Source organism: Pristiophorus japonicus, chromosome 17 (assembly GCF_044704955.1).
Source record: "Pristiophorus japonicus isolate sPriJap1 chromosome 17, sPriJap1.hap1, whole genome shotgun sequence".
NCBI lineage: Eukaryota > Metazoa > Chordata > Chondrichthyes > Pristiophoridae > Pristiophorus > Pristiophorus japonicus.
The window spans coordinates 118316536-118342915 of record NC_091993.1 but is presented as its reverse complement, the minus strand read 5'-3'; the positions used below and the strand labels follow the sequence as shown (position 1 = coordinate 118342915).

Here is a 26380-nt window from a genome sequence, read left to right as displayed (position 1 = left end):
ACATAAGAACATAAGAATTAGGAACAGGAGTAGGCCATCTAGCCCCTCGAGCCTGCTCCACCATTCAACAAGATCATGGCTGATCTGGCCATGGACTCAGCTCCACTTACCCACCCGCTCCCCATAACCCTTAATGGTTAAAAATCTATCTATCTGTGACTTGAATACATTCAATGAGCTAGCCTCAACTGCTTCCTTGGGCAGAGAATTCCACAGATTCACAACCCTCTGGGAGAAGAAATTCCTTCTCAACTCGGTTTTAAATTGGCTCCCCCGTATTTTGAGGCTGTGCCCCCTTGTTCTAGTCTCCCCGACCAGTGGAAACAACCTCTCCGCCTCTATCTTGTCTATCCCTTTCATTATTTTAAATGTTTCTATAAGATCACCCCTCATCCTTCTGAACTCCCAACGAGTAAAGACCCAGTCTACTCAATCTATCATCATAAGATAACCCCCTCATCTCCGGAATCAGCCTAGTGAATCGTCTCTGTACCCCCTCCAAAGCCAGTATATCCTTCCTTAAGTAAGGTGACCAAAACTGCACGCAGTACTCCAGGTGCGGCCTCACCAATACTCTGTACAGTTGCAGCAGGACCTCCCTGCTTGTGCAAAGAAATGTAAATATATTCTCATCTGTTCCGTGTACTGCTTTCATCTGCATAGTGCTACATGTAACATGATTCGTGATCAGTATTGAAATGTATCCTGGAATGTAATGTAAACCTGTTCTTATCTGCTACATGTAATACCCTTATTTGCACAGTACTACATGTAACGTGATTTACAGATTGTACTAAACTATATCTTGAAATGAAATGCACGCTAGTGCATTGTATGAAACTGATGTCAGCATCCAAACGAATTGTATGGAATTGCTGACCACAAGGTACTGAACTATTTTCCAATGTATTATGAAAATTTTATATGAATAAAGTATATTTTTGAAAAAAAAACTGGATGTCTCAAGGTGCTTTACAGCCAATTAAGTACTGCTGCAATTTCACATGATGGCAAGTTAATCAAACCCAGCCAATGGGGTATTTGCTCATCTCTCTTGCAGTTACAGGCCAGGATTGGAATAAGGGTTGTCTTTAACATTAGCTCTTGCAAGTCGTCTTGACTTCAAAGAGAACACTGACTATGGAGTGTTGGCCGTGGCTCAGTGGGTAGCACTCTTGCCCGAGTCAGGAGGTTATGGGTTCAAATCCCGCTTTCTAGACTTGAGCACAAAAATCTAGGCCGACGCTCCAGCGCAGTGCTGAGGGCATGCTGCACTGTCGGAGGTACCGACTTTCGGATCATACGTCTGCCCTCTCTGATGGACGTGGAAGTTCCCATGGCACTATTTTGAAAAAGAGCAAAGGAGTTCTCCCCAGTGTCCTGGCCAATATTTATCCCTCAATCAACATCACTTAAAAAAAAAACCTACTGGGTCATTATCACATTGCTGTTCGTGGAGCCTTGCTGTGCACAAATTGGCTGCCACGTTTCTTACAACAGTGACTGCACTCCAAAAGTACATAATTTGTTGTAAAGTGCTTAGTGATGTCCTGAGGTCATGAAAGGCGCTATATAAAGTCTTCTATTACCCATGAAACCACTGGGCGCACAGCATTCATGAAATCCTTCATGATCAATAACATTGCAGATTAATGTGAAGAATTAGTTCACATTAAATCAGTTGTATATAGTAGTCAAATATATCTAAATTATTGAGAGTTGGGCTGTACAATGTCATTATCTAAAGTAAAGCGGTTGTCTTCAAATACAGAAAATGCCCATTTTTTATGTTTGTGGATAGAATGTGCCTGGAAGTTGACCAACTCGCTGCGGCTCAGGCTTGTGGCGGAGAGGGCAACAAAGAGAATACAGAAAATTGTCTAGAGAGCTATTAGTTTTGTGGGCAGGCTGTCATCATCATCATAGGCAGTCCCTCGGAATCGAGGAAGACTCGCTTCCACTCTGCTGTACAGTCCAATCCAAGAACCACAGTCCCCGTCGCAGGTGGGACAGATCGTCATTGAGGGAAAGGGTGGGTGGGATTGGTTTGCTGCATGCTCTTTCCGCTGCCTGCGCTTGATCTCTGCACGTTCTCAGCGATGAGACTGTAAGCCTTTGCTGTAGTCACTGCCTGTTCAGAAATTAATTAGGTCAAGTTTGATTAACATTCAAAAAACACGGAGGAAGCTTAACCTACGTAAACTTACAGGCTCTCTTCAGGTATTAAAAATGGGTTCTATACTATTGTTGGCAGGTGTTGAGAGCAAAAGATACAACGGCCAATAGACAGCTGTTCACGCCTCAGCTATTTTATTAGTTGCCAGTTCGGAAGATCTTTGACCAACTGCGCCTTCCTTGGTTTCAAGGAAAGACTTGCATTTATAGAGCGCCTTTCATGACAAGATGTCTCGAGGCACTTTACAGCCATTTTGGAGTGTAGTCACTGTTATGTAGGAAATGCAGCAGCCAATTTGCACCCAAGCAAGCTCCCACAACCAGATGTTTTTTTTCCAAAAGCAAAATACTGCAGATGCTGGTATCTGAAATAAAAACAGAAAATGCTGGAAATTGCAGCAGGCCAGGCAGCATCTGTGGATAGTTTAACGTTTCAGGTCAATGACCCTTCGTTAGAACTGGTGAAGGTTCTAAATGTACTTAGATTCTTAAGGAGCACTGAAAAGGGGAGGGGAGGAAAGAACAAAAGGGAAGGCCTGTGATAGGGTGGAAGACAGGAGAAATTAGAGACACAAAAGAGATGATGGGCCAACTTGAGATGGTAATGGCAGAAGTTAGAAAAAGGTTAGTTAGATAGGATGTGCATGGTGGAATATCACCAGCTGACACCTCAATTCAGTCTGCAAGTGTGACCCCAAGCTTCAGGTCGTCTGTCACTTTAATTCCCCACTCCACTCCCACATCTTGTCCTCGGCCTCCAAACTGTTCCAGTGAAGCTCACGGAACACTACCTCATCTTTCGTTTAGGCATGTTACAGCCTTCTGGACTCAACATAGTGTTCAACAATTTTAGACCATATTTGGCTCCCTTTCCTCCTTTTTTAACACCCCCCTCCCCAGTTTTATGTAATTATTTTCTGTCTCCGATGGCAGCTGGTATTTATTCCGCCATTCACACCCTAACTAGATTAATCTTATTCTAATTTCTGCCATTACCATCTCAAGTTAGCCCATCATCCCTTTCGTCTCTCTAATCTTTCCTGCCTTCCACCCTCAGACCTTCCCTTTTGTCCTTTTCCCCCCCCACCCCTCCTTTCAGTGCTCCTTAAGAATCTGTTCATTTCGAACATTCGCCAGTTCTGACAAAGGGTCCTGAAACAATAACTGTTTTTCTCTCCACAGATGCTACCTGACCCGCTGAGATTTCCAGCATTTTCTATAATCTGTTTTTTTGTGACGTTGATTGAGGGATAAATATTGGCCAGGACACCGGGGAGAATTCCCTGCTCTTCTTTGAAATAGTTCCATGGGATCTTTTACGTCCACTTGAGAGAACAGAAGGGGCCTCGGTTTAGTGTTTCATCTAAAAGACGGCACCTCCAGCAGTGCAGCGCTCCCTCAGCACTGCACTGGAGTGTCAGCCTAGATTTCTGTGTGCTCAAGTCTCGAGTGGGATTTGAACCCATAACCTTCTGACTCAGAGGCGAGTGCGTTATCTACTGAGCCATGGCTGACACTGGCAGGACTATAACTAGGAAGCGGCTCTGCATGAGCTAGGATGCTGCCTATTCTATGCAAGGCAACCAAAAAGGAGTTTTTGCCATAGACTTAGTTCTACCGTAGTATAAATAATTTAGTTTCTAAGTTTGAAACAGTATTATTGCTTATTACTGCTAGTTTTGTACTGGGTTGATTTTAGCCTGAATGCAGCAGTCAGATAGTGACAATTTACCTCCTCTTTGGAGTGGAGAGGAGAGCACAGTATGTGGGCCATGTGACCCCAATGCATAATCTCTTGTTAGAAGGGCAACTGTTAATCTTGTTTAATGCGATCCCCTTTGCATCATGTGCAAGATTGCAAACTTCAGCTCAAAGGAGATGCTGAACTGCTTGTGAAAACCATTTTTCTGCTGGGAACATAATTTAATGGCATTGGACCACTCAAACTGTAAGTGGCGTACAAAAAAAAAGCTTCACCATACTACACCATGGAATGGCACAAAACAGTTTCTCCCCTACTAATCCTCACATGGCGAGCTTATAATGCCAAGACTATCGAAGGGTCAACGGGGAAGTGAATACAAATTAGGCTTTAGGCGTTCTCCCACCAACGTTCCCGTTAAGCTGCGCAGCCGCACGGCGGTCTGGAGGTCCCACGCAGCAGCTTTACAATGGAAATAACCATGCACGTGCGAAAAATGGAATGGCCCACACGGCCCATTGAACCAAAAAGAAATGACAGAGCACATTGTCTCCCACTTTTCTTCGCTACCCCCGAAGACGTTGACTGACATTTGGGTTTGATCCCAAGAGAATGGATATCATCTGTCGTCGCATAACCGCTGTTCTGGCCGAGATCAGCTAAATCATTGGACAGGGAAATGGATCTATTTGGCTCTGTATCACTCAAGGAGCTGTCCCAACATACTTTTTTGGGGTTCCAAACAGCACCATTACCAGTTTGTGCTCGTGGCGATTGTAAATTATAACAAACTAGACGCGATTGTTTCAATCTCATCTTCAACGGTGACCAATACGAAAGGATCGTTAGTTACGTTTTTATTTCAGAAAACATTACTTTAGGTACAAAAAGTCACAATGTAATATGCTTAGCCACGAGACCACGGTATTCAAAATGCTACCAAAACAGTTAGAAGTTATTTGCAACAAAGAAGGGTATAGAAAATGCAATTCCAGTGATGCCACTCCTAGGTGTGAACGCTCTGTAGTAAGGTGATGTTATCCCCCTTCAGCATAACGCGACCTGAAAAAGGAAAGAAAAACCCACAATTGTTTTAAATGAACAACCACTTCTCCATAATAACCTCCCCTTGTGAACTGAGGCAGCCAAGTATTGGTATATTGTTTAATGGTAGGGAGCATCACAGCTCAACCCAATACCTGCCACCTGCACACACAGCATGGCTAACAATGTTTTTTTTAATCCATCACTGGATGTGGGCGTCGCTGGCATTCATTGTCCATCCCTAATTGCCCTCGAGAAGGTGGTGGTGAGCCGCCTTCTTGAACCGCTGCAGTCAGTGTGGTGAAGGTACTCCCACACAGTGCTGTTAGGGAGAGAATTACAGGAATGTGACCCAGCGACAATGAAGGAATGGTGATATATTTCCACGTGGGATGGTGTGTGACTTGGACCGGAGGGCAACTTGCAGGTGATGGTATTCCCATGCGCCTTCTGCCCTTGCCCATCTAGCTGGTAGACGTTGTGGGTTTGGGAGATGCTGCCGAAGAAGCTTTGGCGAGTTGCTGCAGTGCATCTTGTAAATGGTGCACACTGCAGCCACAGTGCGCCGGTGGTGGAGGGAGTGAATGTTTAAGGTAATTCCTTAAGCCAACTGTGCTGGTCCTGGAATTGTGTCTAGAGATCGGCTAACCTAAAACGATTTGGGAATCAAAGCTGGGACTTAATGTCAGCTTAGGTCAGTTGGCAGCAATCTCAGCACTGAGTCAGCAGATTGTGGATTCAAATCCTACCCCTAGATTCAGCACACAGTCCACTTTAAGGAGTGCAGCATTGTTGCCGCTGTATTCTTTTAGGCAAGATGTTAACCCATAGTCACCATCTGCTTGTTCAGATGGACATAAAACGATCCCATTGTATTATTTGCAGGGAAATCTAGTAATCGGGCCAGCATTTCCTTCCCCAATAAACACTGCCAAAAACAGTGACTGATTAGTCAGTTCATTTGCTAGTTGTGGGTTCTTGTTGGATACAAATTGTTGCCACGTTTGCCTACATAACAGTAACAGCATTACAAGTGTAATGATCATTATCCCAACATTCACACCCTATTGGGACTAATGTTTTTCTAACTCCTGGCATTACTATTTGAATTCGGCCCATCATCCCTTTTGTCTCTCTTCTCTCCTGCCTTCCACCCTATCACAGACCTTCCCTTTTGTTCTTACTTTCCCCCCCCCTTTCAGTGCTTGTTAAGAATCTGTTTTTTCCAAACACTCTCCAGTTCTGACGAAGGGTCATCGACCCGAAACGTTAACTCTGCTTCCTCTCCACAGATGCTGCCTGATCCGCTGAGATTTCCAGCATTTTCTGTTTTTATTCCAGATTCCAGCATCCGCGGTATTTTGCTTTTACAAGAGTAATTTGTTGGGACATTCCAAAGATGCTAAAATGCATTATGTAAATGAAAATTCATTCTATGGCTTAGCTACAAACTTGTTTTAACAGCATCAATTAATAAAGCTCCATCAACACTGGTGCAAAGAATAGTTTGGAGGGCTACAACACAAAAGCAAAATACTGTGGATGCTGGAATTTGAAATAAAAACAGAAAATGCTGGAAATCTCAGGCAGCATCTGTGGAGAGAGAAACAGTTAACGTTTCGGGTCGACAAGCCTTCGCTTGCAGTGCTATTGTGCAAAATTAAGAGATGTTTGTAGTAAACTGAAATACACAGAACAATCAGTATTTACCCAATAGGTGTATCCAATCACTACTTGTTTTGGCCGTTTACTACACTGAGAAATGAGGAAAGAAAAGACTGTGGTTCAGGGCGTCAAATTGCTTCACAACCAACCAACTGTAATTATCCGTAAAGTGTGCAAGGGCACCCGGGAGAACATTACACGGCAAATGAGACCAATCGCCAGCTAATCTGTTTTTGGTGAGGGAAACATGTTAGCCAGTACACCAGGAGAATTCAAAGCCCTTCTTTGAAGAGTGGCTTGTGATCTTTTACCAAAACAGGTAGAATGGGGATCGGATTAATGCCTCACCCGAAAGATTGCAACTTCCAAAATGCAACACTCCCTCAGAACCTACGCTAACATTTCAGTACTGTAATGTGCTCACTTGCTGGAGTGGGGCTCGAACTACCAACTAAGCCAAGCTGGCAAACGATTCTATATCGACAGAAACATTAACAAAAGCCATTCCGCTGGATGTGAAAAGGTGAAAGGACTTTAGATTCAACTATAAAATTTAGAACACAAAGACCAACCCATTGCAGTTCTCGATTAGCTGCATGGACAAGGTGATAATGCAAAAGGTTTTAAATACCGAAACGGGCTGACATGCATCCTCCTCTAATCATTGTTAAGTATTCGGGAGACTGCACCTGAAGAGGTACGCTGTACACCACTGGGTACATTTAAACTCCTTAAAATATTTTCTATATATAGAAACATAGAAATTTCTAGCGCAGGAGACCATTTCGGCCCATCGTGTCCGCGCCGGCCGACAAAGAGCCGTACGGCCCTCGGTCACTAGGTAATCTAGTTGAGCATATCAAGGGACATGGGGATCGGGCAGGAAACTGGAGTTGAGGTAGAAGATCAGCCATGATCTCATTGAATGGCAGAGCAGACTCAAAGGGCTGCATGGCCTACTCCTGCTCCTACGTTCTTGTACAAGTCAAATTAAAATTTCAGCAGCACAATACAAAGATAAAACAGATCAAACCTTACGGATGAATTATACCAAGACATAGCATTTTTTCCTCTTTCATTCCAATTCTTTCCCTTTCCTGATAGCGACTCTTACTTACTGGGGTACAATTTCACAATTCTGACAGCTGCCCAGTACCTTGACTAAATGGACATAGTGTCAGGGGACTAGTTAACATCCCTGGGAGTGCATTACAATCAGACTCAATCCTATCCCCAACTAACATCCGCCACGACTTTCATACATGTCCCCCTTTTGCAATCGGGAGCAGCAAGCTGGGCTGATTTTCCCTGTCGCTGGCCTTGAGGAATGGAGACCAACTGCAGCGCTACCCTGGTTGTGGCCAGTTAACTCACCACATTTCCTAGTATTATATTACACCTGTGCATTTACTCTCATGTGGCTACAGGCCAGTTGTCCCTCTAAGTAGTTAAGCATATCCCTTGAGGTAATTTCAGACACTTATTCCGTAGCAGTGCTTTCATGTGACCACCTGGCTGTAATTCAACACAAACGTCAAGAAGCCTGTCATAATTCATTGCCTTTCTGATCAAAAGGGTGGCATCTCACTAGTCAGATGCACCAACAACAGTTTTGGTGGAAGGAAGGAGAGAAAAGGTACACTGCCTGAGAGGAAAACACATCTTGGCAGATTTTTACACAATGTATTGTTGTATGTATGTATGTATACACACACACACACACACACACACACACACACACACACACAAAGATAAAGATACAATACTGAAAGAGCAGGGCCATGTTAACCCATTTACCCAACGGTTTCCTTGCTTTTGATTTCATGTGAATTTCCTCTGCATCATCCAATACAAGGTTCATGTATTCATCAAACCCCTAAGGGGGAAAAAGGCATCAATTACTTTCTACGACGCAAATAATCTCAGCTGGCTCCGTTGCCTGTCTAGCTCACAGAGCAGAGGACAATCACAAATCAGAATCAAAATTCACAGTAACCTCAGGCCAAGAAGGTATCAGCCATGCTGCAGTATTGTGCAGCAAACTAATAGATTTTCAGAGACTTCTGTCGCCAGAGTGCAGACTGAGCACAGCAGAGAGCTGCTAGAAAGATGTCGGAATAGATTCTTGCTGATCACGTGCAACATTTCTTCCTTTCTTTATATGCTGTCTCCTTTCACACCCGAAAGGTGAACAAAATCAGGTTTTGTGGTGATAATTAGGGAGATTGGTTCAAATGCTGCATTCATTGTGCAATTCTTGGATTTAACTAATGTTTGGGATCAAGTCGTTATTGGCAATTGGTTCAGAGGGGAATACTGAGTAGGGCACCAGATCACTCGGATCTTCAAATAGTGCCATGGTATCCAACATCCATCAGAACAGGCAGACGCCACACATTCGTTTAACATCACACACAAAGGATGGCACCAACAATGCCAATTTAAGGCACTGCCTAAGTCATTTATTTCAGCAAGACACAAGAGCACAACCACACAGATTCATAGAAACTTTGTGCTTCGTCCCACATTCTCATAGATAAAAACTACAAATGCTAGAAATGCACAGCTCTGTTAGCAACCGAAGGGAACCCACAAGTAAATGTCCTGGGGTTAGACACTCAGCTCTGAAACATCAACCTATCTTTTCTGATGCTCACTAACCTACTGTATATGTCCACCATTTTCTACCAATGCTACCCTGCAGCCAACCTGTAATAGACAAAATAGCCTGTCTGATGTTTGGGTTTAAGCTTCGATCATGGGGGTGGGTTCAACGTTAAAAGAAAAACATGCCCCATCGCTCTGCCTTGTAACTGTACCGCAAAAGCTTACACCACAAAAATCACTAAGCACATTTAGAATGAACATAACATCGCTACAATTGATGGTTAAATCCACCTGAGGTGATTTCAGACTTTCTGGTTAGTTGTTAGCCAAGAGAACTATCCTGATTTTCAGTCTATCTATAGCCTAAAACTGTTCGCTGCACATCAGAACTACAGCTTAGATGTTATACTTACAATTATACAGCCTTCTATCCTCATGTTGACTTGTTCATATAACCATACTTGGATTCTGGATCGCTACAGTAAAGAAAAAGGCATTTTTAAGTTAGGATTAAATTATTTAAAAATATTTTGAATTCGTTAGAATAAAACAGCACCTCAGACAGTGCAGGAGCCCTTTGGTACTGCACTGACGTCAGCCTAGATTGTATGCTCAAGTCTCTGGAATGGGGTTTGAACGCCCGATATTGATTCAGTTGCCACTGAGCTCAGGCTGACACTTGCCAAGATTCAAACTGGTCTTTGCTGAACTACTGCAGCAAAGTTAGGAATAAGTTGCACTCCCTTATCAAGTGCAACAATTAAGCATTACTGCAATATTTAATGTAATAGACTAAAATTAAATAACGTGTACTTACGTTCTGAAGGTATCTAAAAATAAGATTCTGTTGCATTCGGTTAAGGAACACAGTTACATGCATGTTATACTGTAAACATCTCCAAAGCAAGATCTGTATTCACCCAACATGCTCTCTATAACCAGTCTGTAGTATGGTCAGCAATCTAATGCAATATCATTGCTACCTTGAAATTGTTTACAACCAAAGCACATGACCTACGATGCCTATAACCATCCCCCAAATGGCCATTACTCATGTGTCTCAACAGTAAGTGGTGGCAAGCAATGATCCCCTTCATTTTCTTCGGTTATGCGGCCCATTCAAATTTCCACGCGTTCGCGGTTTTTCCATTTATAAGCCGGTGAGCGAGAGCTCGAGTGCCGCACAGCTTAATGGGGCCATTGGTGGCAAACTATTCAACTAGAAAAAGCACCAGAAGCTCAATCCTACTCTGACATCCACTTCCAGAAAGCATTCCTGAGGATCAGGACGAGGAAGCCAAGCTGATTTTCCCCTCGAACCAAGGAAATTAAAGCCAGCTGCCATGCCCATACCTGTCTGTGGTCAAGATCAGCTGTAAATTCGGGATCAAACTGGGATCTTCCTGATTTGTATGGGTTGTTAAATCCGCCATCCGGGAGTCCCCCCCAGAGACTAAACACATTTATTGATGCCATCATCTAGGCTGACTACTGGAAGTCACGTCAGATTCAGTATATTAATAAAAAATTTGTTAAGAATATACGAAATAGCAGGATTAAGCCATTCTGCCCTTTGAGTCTGCTCCGTCAGTCAATAAAATCATGGCTGATCTTCTACCTCAACTCCACCTTCCCACACTATCCCGACTATCTAGTAATATTAAAAATCTTGCATCCTCAAATGTGCCGTCAATATTTTGCATTATAAACTCCCATGTCCACTTTTATTATAGAAACTGCCCGTAAACTTCTCATGCAGTAAAGACACTCCTGCTTGTGGTGGCGCCTACACTGGGAGGGAAGAAGGGTGCAATTACGTGGATATAGAAATTTACAATGGTAATATCAAAACCACACCTGCATTCCATGCTCCAATCATCCCATAACCTTTAACCTGACTTCACATTCACCCATCATCAATGCTCCTTGTAATTTTTGGGGGATATCCGGGCCCTTTAACTGGCTTTATGGACCATTCAATTTTTTTCAAATTTGCTGTTATTTCCATTGTAAAGCCAGTGAGTAGCCTGCACGGGACCTCCAGACTGCTTCCCAGCTGTGCAGGAACATTGCCCATCACCCCTGTGTTTGCTGACTTACATTGGCCCCCAGTTTCTGTAACGTCTCAATTTTAAAATTCTCATCCTTGTTTTCAACTCGCTCCATGGCCCTCTCTCTAATCTCCTCCATCCCTACAACTCTCCGAGATCTGTGCATTCCTCCAATTCTGGCTTCCAGTACACCCCCCCAATTTTAATTGCCTCACTGGTGGCCATGCCTTCAGCTGCCCTATCTTTAGAATTCCCTCCCTACGCCTCCCCACCCATCTCCCATCCTTTAAGACGCTCCTTAAAACCTACCTCTTTGACCAAGCGTTTCTCACCCCTGCCCTAATATCTCCTGATGTGGTTCGGTGTCAAATTTTGGTGCATAATGCTCCCATAAAGTGCCTTGGGATGTTTTACTACTTTAAAGGCACCATACAAATATAATTTGTTGTGCTTAGTCAGCCCTCCCCATGTGCAAAACCACAAGTGACATGACGAGTGAACATAAAAGTATTTAGTTGAAAACCGCCTGCTCTGGCACTTTTCAGCTCTCAGCCCACAAATTACCACTGAATATTCCACGTCACAGATCAGATTATTTAATTCTATTGTTAAAATCAACATAATTTAAGACAAATTTAACGTTTAGACAAATTTAACGTTTAGATCATAAGAAACAGGAGCAGACTATTGGCTCCTTGTGCCAGCTCCGCCATTCAATAAGATCAACTCCACTTTCCTGCCAGTTCCCAATAACCCTCGACTCCCCCGTGGTTCAAAAATCTGTCTATCTCTACCTTAAATATATTCAACGACTCAACTTAATTTAAGGTGAATTTAACTTTGAGTTGAATTTAACATTAAAATGGATTTAACACTAAACTGAATTTAAATTTAAGATCAACTTAATTTAAGATCCCATATTACAACTGTGACCACACTCCAAAAGTACTTCACTGGCTGTAAAGTGCTTTGAGACGTCTGATGATCATGAAAGGCGCTATATAAATGAAACATAAGAAATAGGAGCGGGAGTAGGCCATTTGGCTCCTCGAGCCTGCTCCGCCATTCAATAAGATCATGACTGATCTGATCTTGGCCTCAACTCCATTTCCCTGCCCACTCCCCATAACCCTTCACTGCCTTATCGTTCAAAACTATCTCCACCTTAAATATATTCAATGACCCAGTCTCCACATCTTGTCCAAGTGTTTCTTTTTAAGATGAATTTAACTTTGAAATGAATGAAACCGCTAAGAGGAATTTAATGTTAAGACACATTTAACATTCTGAATTTAAATTTAAGATCAACTTAATTTAAGATCCCACATTACAACAGCGACAACGCTCCTAAAAGTACTTCATTGGCTGTAAAGCACTTTGAGACGTCTGGTGGTCATGAAAGGCACTAGATAAATGCAAGTCTTTCTTTTTTAAGAATAATTTTGAAGTGAATTAAACTGTTGAGGAATTTAACATTAAGACGAATTTAACTTTGAAATGAATGAAACCGTTAAGATGAATTTAACATTATGAATTTAAATTTAAGATCAACTTAATTTAAGATCCCACATTACAACACTCCCAAAAGTACTTCCTTCATTGGCTGTAAAGCGCTTTGAGACGTCTGGTGGTCATGAAAGGCGCTATATAAATGCACGTCTTTCTTTTTAAAGAATAACTTTAAAATGAATGAAACCGTTAAGATGAATTTAACATTATGAATTTAATGTTAAGTTGAATTTAAGTTTGAAATTAATTAAAACGATAAGATGAATTTAAGTTTGAAATATATTAAAACGTGAAGATGACTTTAACGTTAAGATGAATTTAAGTTTGAAATTAATTAAAACGATAAGATGAATTTAAGTTTGAAATATATTAAAACGTGAAGATGACTTTAACGTTAAGATGAATTTAAGTTTGAAATTAATTAAAACGATAAGATGAATTTAAGTTTGAAAGATATTAAAACGTGAAGATGACTTTAACGTTAAGATGAATTTAAGTTTGAAATTAATTAAAACGATAAGATGAATTTAAGTTTGAAATATATTAAAACGTGAAGATGACTTTAACGTTAAGATGAATTTAAGTTTGAAATTAATTAAAACGATAAGATGAATTTAAGTTTGAAAGATATTAAAACGTTAAGAGGAATGTAACGTGGATGGATGTATGTGAGATGAAGCCCCTCACACACACACACTGCATCTCCCAGGGCCAATGGGTGCTCCGGGTTGCTGTACACAAGGTCTCGCTTCTCACACCAGGAGTGCACAAAGTGCCGAGTTTCGGGTGGAGATTGTGAGGGGCCCGCGGGCTGCGGCTTACTCCTCGCGGGCTGTTTTCCTGCTCCTTACCGGCTGCAGGCCCCGGGGAGAGGGGTAGAGACACACACACACAGAGGCGGCAGGCCCCGGCCTCCAGCCACAATCCCGCCACGCCGCCGCGTCTCCCCCGTTCGCAATTCCCTCTCCCTCCCTCCCTTCCTTTCTTTCTTTCTCCCCCTCCGGGGGCCCCTGCACAAGGATACGATTGGTTGCACCATCACTTTCTGCACTTTCGGCGCCTGCCCGCGGTACGCCATGGCTGCTCCCCTCGGTGCCGCTCTCCACACGGACAGCCCCGGCAATCAAAATGGCGGCGCGGCGCGGCCCGCCAAGCAGCGGCCTGACCTCTCACCCTGCGCGGAGGAGCCTGGGACAACCAGGCCGCCGTGACCTCGCACCACCCACTCCCGCTGCCATGGCAACGAGAGGGCGCGGCTCTCCCTGCTGCACCTGGGAACAGGTGAGCATCTGGGCTTGGGCAACATCAATGCTTGCAAAAAGAAAGACTTGCATTTATATAGCGCCTTTCACAACCACCGGACGTCTCAAAGCGCTTAACAGCCAATTAAGTACTTTTGGAGTGTTGTAATGTGGGAAACGCGGCAGCCAACTTGCGCACAGCAAGCTCCCACAAACAGCAATGTGATAATGACCAGATAATCTCTTTTTTAGTGATGTTGATTGAGGGATAAATATTGGCCAGGACCCTGGGGAGAACACCCCTTGCTCTTCGAAATTGTGCCATGGCATCTTTTAAATCCACCTGAGAGGGCAGGCGGGGCCTCAGTTTTAACTTCGCATGCAAGTGAATTCTGCTTCACAATGATAGGAAGAGTACCTCTGACAGTGCAGCACTCTCCTGGACATCAGCTTAGATTTTTGTGCTCAAGTCTCTGGAGTGGGATTTGAACCCACAACCTTCTGACTCAGAGCAAAGAGTGTACTGCCCACTGAGCCACAGCTAACACTAGACATTGCAAACCAAACACACGACTTAGCAACAACGGGCACAATCAGCCTGATCTTAATCTTAAGGAGGAAAAAATGATTCAATAAGTAGTAAGGAATGTTGGTATAGTGTTTATGTTAAATAAATCTGGAACAAATAGCTAGTGTCAGTAATGGTGACCATGAAACTACTGGATTGTCGTAAAAACCCATCTGGTTCACTAATGTCCTTTAGGGAAGGAAATCTGCCGTCCCGGACTTGCCTATATGTGACTTTAACATTGTATAATGTCCCACGGCCAGTCACAGAAGTGTAATCATAGAATCGTCGTCTTCTTATGCAGTCCCACAGAGTCGAGGATGACTTGCTTCCACACTAAAATGAGTTCTCAGGTGACTGATGAGACCAATGTGGGATCTACAGTCTCTATCACAGGTGTGTGGCAAATGGTGGTTGGAGGGACAGCATAATAAAGCACAGAAGGAGGGCTTTTGGCCCATTGTGCCTGTGCCAGCTCTTGGAAAGAGCTATCCAATTAGTCCCACTCCCCTGCTTTTTCCCTGCAAATGTTTCTACTACCACTTGAAGTATTTATCCAATTCCTTTTTGAAGGTTATTATTGATTCTGCTTCCTCCACCCTTTCAGATAGTCTATACCAGATCATAACTTGCTGTGTAACATCTGAAGGGTTGCAAAATTCATGGGAACCCCCCCCCCCCCCCCCACCCTCCAGTGTTTGGACTCATTGGAAAGGAAATTTAATTTGGAACTATCTACCAGAAAGTTTGAGATCCTAAAGTGCACATGGAAGAAACTATGAACTTTAATTGAATTTGGGATTTTACAAGGCAGAATGGGTCTGTGGGCAGGGCTAAGAACTAAAGGAACTATCCTTCAGAGATACCAGTTTTGAGTATTGAAACTGTCTGGGGTATTGAAGCTAAAGCAAATTGTCTGGGAGAATTGTGTAAACTCGAAAACCCTTCTCCCCAGGAGACATCAACATAGCAACAATTAACCCAGAGATAGCTAACCATCATCCTGAACTGGAAAACCATTCCAGCACATGCACAATAACAATGGCACATCTAGCCCACATGAAAAGCCCATGCACAGACAGACACCGCAAATACCAAAGCTAATATTTCCATCAAGAAACAGATTTAAAAGATCGACACATCCGAGACAGGTTAACTTTTAATGGGCCCGCCAAAATATGACAAAGAAATATCAAGCCCGGCAAAATTAAACAAAGAATCCAGGCTGATTTGGCGCGAAGATTAGAACAGCTCCAAAGGTATAACTGGTCCCTGCTTTAACAAAGGATATGCTGGCTTATGCTTTTGCTTCAGAAGACACTGCTAGGGACGCTTAGCAGAAGATATGCAGACAGCAGCCTAGCATCATAGAGCATCAAGAAGGGAGAGAGACCACCGCAGCAGTTTTAACTAGCTTTTCCAGCCTCGACTTCCTGAAATCAAAAAGGAAGGAAGAACATCACCATTGCGGCAGCAACTGACCACAGCCAACGTGATACCATCAAAAACACTACGATCGCCCAACTTCAAAACAAAACTCCGCAAGGAAGAAACCGAAGAATCGAAAGTTTCCACTCTACAATCTAAGTCCTGACTACCAACAGGTGAGAACAGTACCTAAGAGACTTAAAAACCTATTTCTAACGAAAGAAAGTGGGTACTTACCCCATACATCCAAAACGCACCCTACGCAGCGAGATGTCTTCTACAACGTTCGGGGTACGGCAAGCAGAACCTACAGAATCCAGCGAACCCCGAAATCGCGAACCACCGCTAACTGACCAGAAAGGATTGGTGAGCATAGTCCCTGTTTGCCCTGGAGTTTAACCTTGTCAGAGTTAGGCATTGGGAGGAGGGAGGTGTATTATTTTCTGTAACTCCTTTGAATGTGGGACATAGTGTTCTTTATTCAAGTGATTATAAGTTTGACATTGTATTTTCTTGTCCTTAATAAAATTGAAGTGCTTTTGCACCAAACCAGTTGTCTCCTGCGCTTTATCACATCCCCCAAATAAATCCAGAGTCTAGAACCCAGGGAGTGAGAGCGATTCGAACCGCTCAGAAGGTCAGAGGTGAACCTGACCCCAGATACCACCCCCTACACATCTTTTTCCCGCATGTCGTCACTGGTTCTTTTGGCACTTACCTTAAATCTGTGTCCTCTGTTACTGAGCCTTGTGCCACTGGAAATAATTTCTCTTTATTTACTCTTATCAAAACATTTCATGATTTTGAACACCTCTATCAAATCTCCCCTTAACCGTCTCTGCTCTGAGGAGGACAATTTCAGTTTCTCTAGTCTCTCCATGTAACTGAAGTCTTTCATCTCTGGTACCATTCTAGTAAATCTCCTATGCACTCTCTCTAAGGCCTAGAAACATAGAAACAGAGAAAATAGGTGCAGCAGTAGGCCATTCGGCCATTCGAGCCTGCACCGCCATTCTATGAGTTCATGGCTGAACATGCAACTTCAGTACCCCATTCCTGCTTTCTCGCCATACCCCTTGATTCCCCTAGTAGTAAGGACTACATCTAACTCCTTTTTGAATATATTTAGTGAATTGGCCTCAACAACTTTATGCGGTAAAGAATTCCACAGGTTCACCACTCTCTGGGTGAAGAAATTTCTCCTCATCTCGGTCCTAAATGGCTTACCCCTTATCCTTAGACTGTGACCCCTGGTTCTGGACTTCCCCAACATTGGGAACATTCTTCCTGCATTTAACCTGTCCAGTCCCGTCAGAATTTTAAACGTTTCTATGAGATCCTCTCTCATTCTTCTGAACTCCAGTGAATACAAGCCCAGTTGATCCAGTCTTTCTTGATATGTCAGTTGCGCCATCCTGGGAATCAGTCTGGTGAACCTTCGCTGCACTCCCTTAACAGCAAGAATGTCCTTCCTCAAGTTAGGAGACCAAAACTGTACACAGTACTCCAGGTGTGGCCTCACCAAGGCCCTGTACAACTGTAGTAACACCTCCCTGCCCTGTACTCAAATCCCCTCGCTATGAAAGCCAACATGCCATTTGCTTTCTTAACCGCCTGCTGTACCTGCATGCCAACCTTCAATGACTTTTTGCTTCCTGTCTGACAACCAGTTCTCAATCCATGTCAGCACACTACCCCCAATCCCATGTGCTTTAACTTTGCACATTAATCTCAAGACTAAAGTATGGTGCCCAGAATTGGACACAATACTCCCGCCGAGGCCTATCCAGTAATTTATAAAGGGTTAGCATAACTTCCTTGCTTTTATACTCTATGCCTCAATTTATAAAGTCAAGGACCCCATGTGCCTTTTTAACAGCCTTCTGAACTTGTCCTGTCACCTTCAAAGGTTTGTGTACGTACACCCCCTGGTCTCTCTGGCCCTGCACCCCCTTTAAAATTGGACAATTTAATTCATATTGCCTCTCCTCATTCTTCCTACCAAAATATATCACTTTACATTTTTCTGCATTAAATTTCATCTGCCATGTGTCTGCCCATTTTACCAGTCTCTCTATGTCCTCCTGAAGTTACTATCCTCCTCACTGTTGACTACATTTCAGAGTTTTGTGTCATCTGAAAACTTTTACCATTCTGTCCTGTATACTCAAGTCCAGGTCATTAATATATATCAAAAAGAGCAGTGGTCCCAACACTAACATCTGAGGAACACCACTGCACACTTCTCTCCAGTCTGAAAAACAACCGTTCACCCCTATCTCTGCTTTCTGTCCCTTAGCCAATTTTGTATCCACGCAGCCAGGGTCCCTTTGTCCCCATCTTTCCTTTGAATACCCTTTTACTATTTATGTCATACAAAAAGTTACACTGAGCCTAAGAAGGAGACATTAGAACAGGTGACCAAAAGCTTGGACTAGAGGTTGGTTTTTTGAAGCGTTTTAGAGGAGGAGAGGCAGAGAGGTTTAGTGAGAGAATTCCAGAGGTTAGGGCCTACACAGCTAAAGGCACGCTGCCAATGGAGTGACGAAGGAAGTAGGGTATGTACAAGAGGCCAGAATTGGAGGAACACAGAGTTCTCAGTGGGTTGCAGGAGGTTACATAGATAGGGAAGGGTGAGGCCATGGAGGGATTTGAACATGAGGATGAGACTTTTAAAATCGAGGCTTTGGTGAAATGAGAGCCAATGTAAATCAGTAAACACAGGAGTGATGGGTGAATGGGACTTGGTGTGAGTTAAAATATGGGCATAAAAACAAAAAATGCTGGAAATACTCAGCAGGTTAGGCAGCATCTGTGGAGTTGACATTTCAGGTTGCTGACCTTCATCAGAACTAGAAATGTTTCTGATGTAACAGGTTTTAAGCAAGTACACAAGCAGGGAGAGGGGCGCTGGGGAAGGAAGACCATAATGGAAGGCCTGTGATAGGGTGGAAGACAGGAATGATAACAGGGATGATGGTGCAAGGCAAAAGGGGACAAATAAAGAAACAAAAGATGGTAAATGGCAACAACAGAAACACTACTGTAAAGTTTTTGCTTCATGGGTTCTTTGCTTAGGAATTCATAGCAATACATTGCTATTAAGAACTAGCTGGTTTATTAACAGAGGTTTAACAATCAAACTACACATTACCAGTTCGTCCACTGGGCTCGCAACTGCATACCTCATTGTGGATGACCTTGACCCAACTGACTGGGGTTTTATTGAGTCTTGTGAACATCACGTGACTGGCTAAGCCACTCACAACTCTTTTGATAGGACAAAATTAAACATTTAAGTCAAGTGCCCCATGATCTGGGGGACACTCTAAACACTTTTCACATGCCCTTTGTTTTTGTTCTTTTTTTGGGTTTTTTTGTGATTTTTGTGGGGTTTTTTTGTTTTTTTTGGGCAGTAAAACCAGAGATATATATACAAGTGCCCCCTATAAAAGGGGAGGGGGACACTAAAAACACGGCAACTAAAACAAATTAAACTTTAAAACATATAAAGTCAAATTAAAATTTGGTTGCCGGGGGTGACAATGTACTCCAGTCCCTCCGGCGCCCACCTCTCGCGGAAGGCCGCAAGCGTACCGGTGGACACCGCGTGCTCCATCTCCAGGGAGACCCTGGCCCGGTTGTAGGCGTGGAAGAGAGGCAGGCAGTCAGGCTGAACGACCCCCTCGACCGCCCGCTGCCTGGACCGGCTGATGGCCCACTTGGCCGTGCCCAGGAGCAGTCCTACGAGGAGGGCCTCGGACCTACCCGCTCGCCTCCGCACAGGGTGCCCGAAGATCAGGAGTGTGGGACTGAAGTGCAACCAGAAATTGAGGAGCAGCCCCTTTAAATAATGGAACAGGGGCTGCAACCTCGCACATTCAGTAAAAACGTGGAACACGGACTCTTCCAGACCGCAGAAATTGCAAGCGGCCTGGGAGCCTGTGAATCGACTTAAAAATTTATTGCACGGGACTGCTCCGTGCACCACTCTCCAGGCCAAGTCCCCGATAAATAGTGGGAGGACTCCCGCGTAGAGTGCACTCCATCGGGGACCCCCGCCTCCTCCGGACGGCAAGATGGTACGCCATGGCGTGTCCGGACGGCAGACGAGGATGGCAAAGTTGAGAGTGTGCAGGAGCAGCCCGTACAGGAAACCCCTCCGCGCAGAACTGAAAGGCACGGAGGGGATTTCCCCGAGGCGGCTCAAGTTGTGAGGCGCCGGCTCCCGAGGGAGGTTCCGGGGTTTGGCGCCGATGAGGAATTCCGTCCGGACGGGGGTCAGTTCAGACGGGATCTCCCCACATGCTTGAGGCTCAGCCACTCACAACCTGTGAGCATACAGACAGGTGCATATATTACAACTACCGACAGCTGCTGTCTGAAAAAATGGGGGCAGAGGTTATGGTCTGAAATTGTTGAATTTAATGTTGAGTCCAGAAGGCTGTAAAATGCCTAATCGAAAGATAAGGTGCTGTTCCTCAAGCTTCATTAGAACATCGTAGGAAACGAAGGATAGAGAGGTCAGAGTGTGAGTGGGGTGCAGAATTAAAATGGCAAGTGACCGGAAGCTCAGGGTCATGCTTGCACGAAGCGATAACCCAATCTGCATTTGGTCTCCCTAATGTAGAGGAGACCACCTCATGAGCAGCGAATGCACCATACTAAATTGAAAGAACTTTCCACTTTTGGGGATGAGCATAACTAGAGGTCTTCAATATAAAATAGTCACCAAGAAATCCAATGGGGAAATTCAGAAGAAACTTCTTTACCCAGAGAGTGGTGAGAATGTGGAACTCGCTACCGCAGGGAGTGGTTGAAGCGAATAGAATAGATGCACTTAAGGGGAGGCTGGACAAGCATATGAGGGAGAAGGGAATAGTGGGTTATGGTGATAGATTTAGATGAGGAAAGATGGGAGGAGGCTTGAGTGGAGAATAAACGTCGGCATGGACTGATAGGGCCGAATGGCCTGGTTCTGTGCCTTATATCCTATGTAATCCTATGCAAGTACAAGTAAATCATTGTTTCACCTGGAAAGGGTGTTTGGGCCGATGGTGGGAGGGGAGGAGGTAAAACGGCAGGTGTTGCATTTCCTGTGCTTGTACGGGCCGGTGCTGTGGGAAGGGGAGAGGATGTTGAGGGGTGTTTGAGGAGAGGACCAGGGTGTCACGGAGGGAATGGTCCACCCAGAATGCTGAAAGGAGAGGGGAGGGAAGATGTGTTTGGTGGCATCATGTTGGAGGTGGTAGAGGATAATCCGTTGAATGTGGAAGCTGGTGGGGCAGAAAGTGAGGATTTCTTTCTTGGCAATATCTGTAATCATGGGTGTATCCGAAACATAAAGGGTGGAATTTCAGTTGGAATCCACGTGGAATAATTTGGAGCCAGAAACAGTTGCTGAGGAAAGAGATGCGGATGTGAAAGTGAGCTTTGGTCGATACCTGATCAAACACGAGAAGGGAAGCAGAAAGCAATGAAGGTGAACAAAGTAACAGAAACAAACGGAAATCCCGTCGGATAGAAGAGCAGAACTTCTTCAAGGTGGTCATTCCTGGAAGTGACAGTGAATTAAACATTAATACAAAAGCAAAATACTGCGTTAAGTCACATGACCTGGTGTACCTATATTTCCAAAAGTATTTTGTTAAAGCACCACACCATATTGGATGTATGCTGCAATACATTCATATTACTAAACTTTTTCAGCTAAGAACCTTCACTTCAATGTCTGTTGTAATTCTGAATGCTTTGCACAATGGCATTGTTAACTTTGATAAAAAATTAATATATTTGTGTCTGACTTTTAAGTCTCGAGTTTGGATTGTAGTATAATTCTGCGGTAATTGACTCGTAATCTAACAGGTATGGTAGAAATCCATTCTAGTTCCTGTGTATATGTTAGGGAAAAGGATAAAGATTGGTCCCTGACCTGCTAATGCTTATAGACTGAATATGGGAAATTTAATATTCCCGACATACTGAATATGTTTTACCACTCACTTCCATATCACAATGGTACAGATACAAATTTCAGTCATTCCATTATGTACATTACTGAACTACAATACATAACATGCAGTGCATAAACATTGGCTTTTTTACAAATAGTATTCTTTGCCAAAAAGTTTTCAGCACCTTGCGACAGTTTCCTGTTAAAGGTTCTTTATAAATGCAAATTGTTATTGAATGCAAGTGCAGACTTACTTACCTACATGGAACTCCCTGCGCCCAACAACCTTCACTCCAACATTAAACTGCAAAGCTTATAGCATCTCTCGTTAACAGAGGATAAAGTAATTAACACCCACTTAGCTTAGGATGGGGGTCGTGGAAATCGAAGGAAAGCCCCCCCAAAATAGGTTTCCACAATCATATCACAATTTCTGTCTTGCAAATGCTGATGTTGGGCGAAGACAGTATTGGGTTAGGAGACTCCTCACAGTGAAATACTGTGCTGGCACTCACTTTCAACCTTCTACATGAAGTCTGGCTCTTGAGGCATGTTACTAGAGATAAGCTGGCACCAATGCCGCCACAACCAGGAAGATTCAATGCTTTTGAGAAGGAGTACAAGGAAGTCATGCAGCAATTATATAACGCCTTGGTGAGATCACACCTAGGTACTTGGTACAGATTTGGTCTCTGTTATATATGGAGAAAGAGTCAGACTGAACACTGTGAGCTCAAAGTAACGTGTGACCTTAGTCTTTTATTGCAGGTCTCCAGAGTGCCTCTCCAACCTATCAGGCCTCCTTAAATACATGTGCTCCCAAAGGATTATGGGATCCCTTGGGACTCCAGGGGATGAGCCCTCAGGTGGCGGTACAGAGTAAATACAAGTTTACATATATAACAACACTCACCCCCCCGCCCGCCCCCTCCCAAAGTCAATAGTGTAACTATTTACAATGTGAGTTGATCTGGAGCCCTTCTTGCCCTGGTTGATCATCTCGGTGTGAAAGCTGGTATTGTTGACTCATTTGTTGGGCCCTCGCTGGGCTGCTGTGCAGCTGGCCTTGCTGGGCTGCCTGGTATGTTGGGTCATGCTGCGCTGCTGTGGATGATGAGTTCTGCTTCGTGGTCAACCATGGTGCCGGTTGCCACTGGTGTGTATGTTGGGGGATCAAAAAGGTAGGGTCCAAGGTGGGTTGCTCAGGATAGTCCGTGAATCTGAGTTTGATTTGGTCTAAGTGTTTCCAGTGAATGAATCCATTTGAAAGTTTGACCCGAAACACCCTGCTCCCCTCTTTGGCCACAACAATACCGGGAAGCCACTTGGGACCTTGTCCATAGTTCAATACAAATACATCATTGATCATTGATTTCAATCTCGCGTGACACATTTACGCTATCATGGTATGCACTTTATTGAAGCCGCCTGCTCTCTCCCTGTTCATGTAGATCAGGGTGAACTAATGAGAGCCTTGTCTTAAGTGCTCTTTTCATGAGCAGTTCAGCAGGTGGGATCCCAGTGAGTGAGTGGGGTCTCGTGCGGTAGCTAAGCAGGACTCGGGATAGGCGAGTCTGCAGTGAGCCTTCAGTTACCCTCTTCAAGCCTTGCTTGATGGTTTGCACTGCTCTCTCTGCCTGACCATTGGACACTGGTTTAAACGGGGCAGATGTGACATGTTTCATCCTGTTACGGGTCATAAATTCTTTGAACTCAGCACTGGTAAAACATGGCCCGTTGTCGCTCACCAGGACATCGGGTAGGCCGTGTGTGGCAAACATGGCCTGCAGGCTTTCAGTAGTGGCAGCGGACATGCTAGCTGTCATTATCTCACATTCAATCCACTTGGAGTACTCGTCTACAACCACAAGGAACATTTTACCCAAGAACTGACCTGCATAGTCGACGTGTACCCTAGACCACGGTTTGGAGGGCCAGGACCACAAGCTTAGCGGCACCTCCTTGGGTACATTGCTTAACTGCGAACATGTATTACGTCTGTGAACGCAGGACTCTAAGTCCGCATCGATACCGGGCCACCACATGTGGGATCTGACTATTGCTTTCATCATTACGATGGCTGGGTGGGTACTGTGGAGGTAATTGATGAAGGTGCCTCTGCCCTTCTTGGGAAGCACTACTCGATTGCCCCACAGAAGGCAGTCTGCCTGTATAGACATTTCATCTTTGCGCCGCTGGAAAGGCTTTATCTCTTCCTGCATTTCCACTGGGACACTGGACCAGCTCCTGTGAAGCATACAGCTTTTGACTAGGGATAATAAGGGGTCCTGGCTCATCCAGATTTTGATCTGCCGGGCAGTGACAGGTGATTGCTCACTCTCAAATGCTTCCATAACCATGGCTAAATCTGCGGGCTGTGCCATTTCCACCCCCGCGGTGGGCAATGGCAGCCTACTGAGAGCATCGGCGCAGTTTTCTGTGCCTGACCTGTGGCGGACAACGTGGGCGCCCATCTCTGGATGCAGGCCGATGCGTTGGTATTTATCCCTTTACTCTCGGAAAACAGGGATATTAGTGGCTTATGGTCAGTTTCCAATTCGAATTTTAGCCCAAACAGGTATTGATGCATTTTCTTTACGTCATAGATACACACTAATGCTTCTTTCTCAATCATGCTGTAGGCGCTCTCAGCCTTAGACAGACTCCTGGATGCATAAGCAACCGGTTGCAGTTTCCCAAAATCATTAGCTTATACACTCCCGACGCCATATGACGACGCATCACATGCTAGTACCAAACGCTTACATGGATGATACAACACAAGCAATTTGTTTGAGCATAACAATTTTCTCACTTTTACAAAGGCATTTTCTTGGCTTTTGCCCCAAACCCATTCGTCCCTTTTTGTAGTAAGACATGCAGTGGTTCTAACAGTGTGCTGAGACCCGGTAAGAAGTTACCAAAGTAGTTCAAGAGTTCCAGAAACGACCACAGCTCCGTCACGTTCTATGGCCTCAGTGCATTCTCGATTGCCTCCATCTTCACGTTGGTGGGCCTGATGCTGTCTGCCGCAATCCTCCTTCCCAAGAACTCCACTTCAGGCGCCAGGAAAACGCACTTCGAGCGTTTTAACCTGAGCCCCACGCGATTGAGTCGACTAAGAACATCCTCCAGGTTCTGCAGATGCTCGACTGTGTTCCGACCTGTGACCAAGATGTGGTCCTGGAAGACTACGGTGTGCGGGACCGACTTCAGTAAGCTTTCCATGTTTCTCTGAAATATCGCTCCGTTGATCGAATTCCAAATGGGCATCTGTTATAAATAAAAAGACCTTCATGCGTGTTGATGCAGGTGAGGGCCTTTGATGATTCCTCCAGTTCCTGCATCATGTAGGCTGAAGTCAGATCCAGCTTCGTGAACGTCTTTCCTCCCGCCAGTGTTGCAAAGAGCTCATCTGCTTTTGGTAGTGGATATTGGTCCTGCAGGGAGAAACGGTTGATAGTTACTTTGTAATCGCCACAGATTCTGACGGTGCCGTCTCCCTTGAAGACTGGGACATTGGGACTGGCCCACTCGTTGAACTCGATCGGTGAAATGATGCCTTCTCTTTGCAGCTGGTCTAGCTCGATCTCTACCCTTTCTCTCATCATGTACGATACTGCTCTTGCCTTGTGATGGATGGGTCGCGCCCCCGGAATTAGGTGGATCTGCACTTTTGCTCCTTGGAATTTCCCGATGCCTGGTTCGAACAGCGAAGGGAACTTGTTTAAGACTTGGGCACACGAGGTGTCATCAGCGGGCGACAGCGCTCGGTCGTTGTCCCAGTTCCAGCGTAACTTTCCCAGCCAGCTCCTGCCGAGCAGCGTGGGAACCTCGCCCGGTACCACCCAGAGTGGTAGCTTGTGCACCGCTCCATCGTAGGAGACCTTTACGGTAGCACTGCCGATTACGGGAATCAGTTCATTTGTATAAGTTCTTAGTTTCATGCGAACTGGCGTTAAGACTGGCCTTGAGGCCTTGTTGCACCACGGCCTTTCGAAAGTCTTTTTGCCCATGATGGACATGATTGGTGAGTAGTTTTTCTTTTTTCTCTTCTATAACAGTGAGTAAACTTTAGCATTGTTGTTGCTTATCTAAGGGTTAAGTCATGGCAGGACAGCTCGGTCACGTGTTATGCTCCTCCTGTACCATGTGGGAACTCAGTGATGACTCCAGTGTTCCTGACGACTATGTGTGCGGGAAGTGCAGCTGCCTCCAGCTCCGGACGGACCGCGTTGCGGAGTTGGAGCTGAGGGTGGATTCACTCTGGAGCATCCACAATGCTGTGAATGACGTGAGTAGCACGTGTAGCGAGTTGGTCGTACCGCAGGTAAAGGATCCACAGCCAGATAGGGAATGGAAGACCAGCAGGAAGAGCAGCGCAAGGAAGGGGTCCCCTGTGGTCATCCCTCTGCAAAACAAATACACTGCTTTGAG

The 26380-nt window shown here is 44.6% G+C and overlaps 1 protein-coding gene and 1 long non-coding RNA gene across 2 annotated transcripts; one reads left to right on the top strand and one right to left on the bottom strand.

The window, feature by feature from the left end:
* Positions 1-4717: 4717 nt before the first annotated feature.
* On the bottom strand, positions 4718-13933 carry snrpe (small nuclear ribonucleoprotein polypeptide E). The gene is made up of 5 exons (XM_070859211.1): positions 13778-13933; positions 10011-10037; positions 9607-9669; positions 8384-8462; positions 4718-4939 (listed from the first exon to the last, which is right to left on the bottom strand). Exons 1-5 carry the CDS (start codon positions 13829-13831, stop codon positions 4884-4886), a joined length of 279 nt encoding a protein of 92 aa, XP_070715312.1. The 5' UTR covers positions 13832-13933; the 3' UTR covers positions 4718-4883.
* A 25-nt stretch (positions 13934-13958) lies between these two features.
* Positions 13959-16539, top strand: LOC139228057 (uncharacterized). The gene is made up of 2 exons (XR_011587494.1): positions 13959-14034; positions 15877-16539. It is a non-coding gene; the product is annotated as an uncharacterized lncRNA (long non-coding RNA).
* The last annotated feature ends 9841 nt before the right edge of the window (positions 16540-26380 follow it).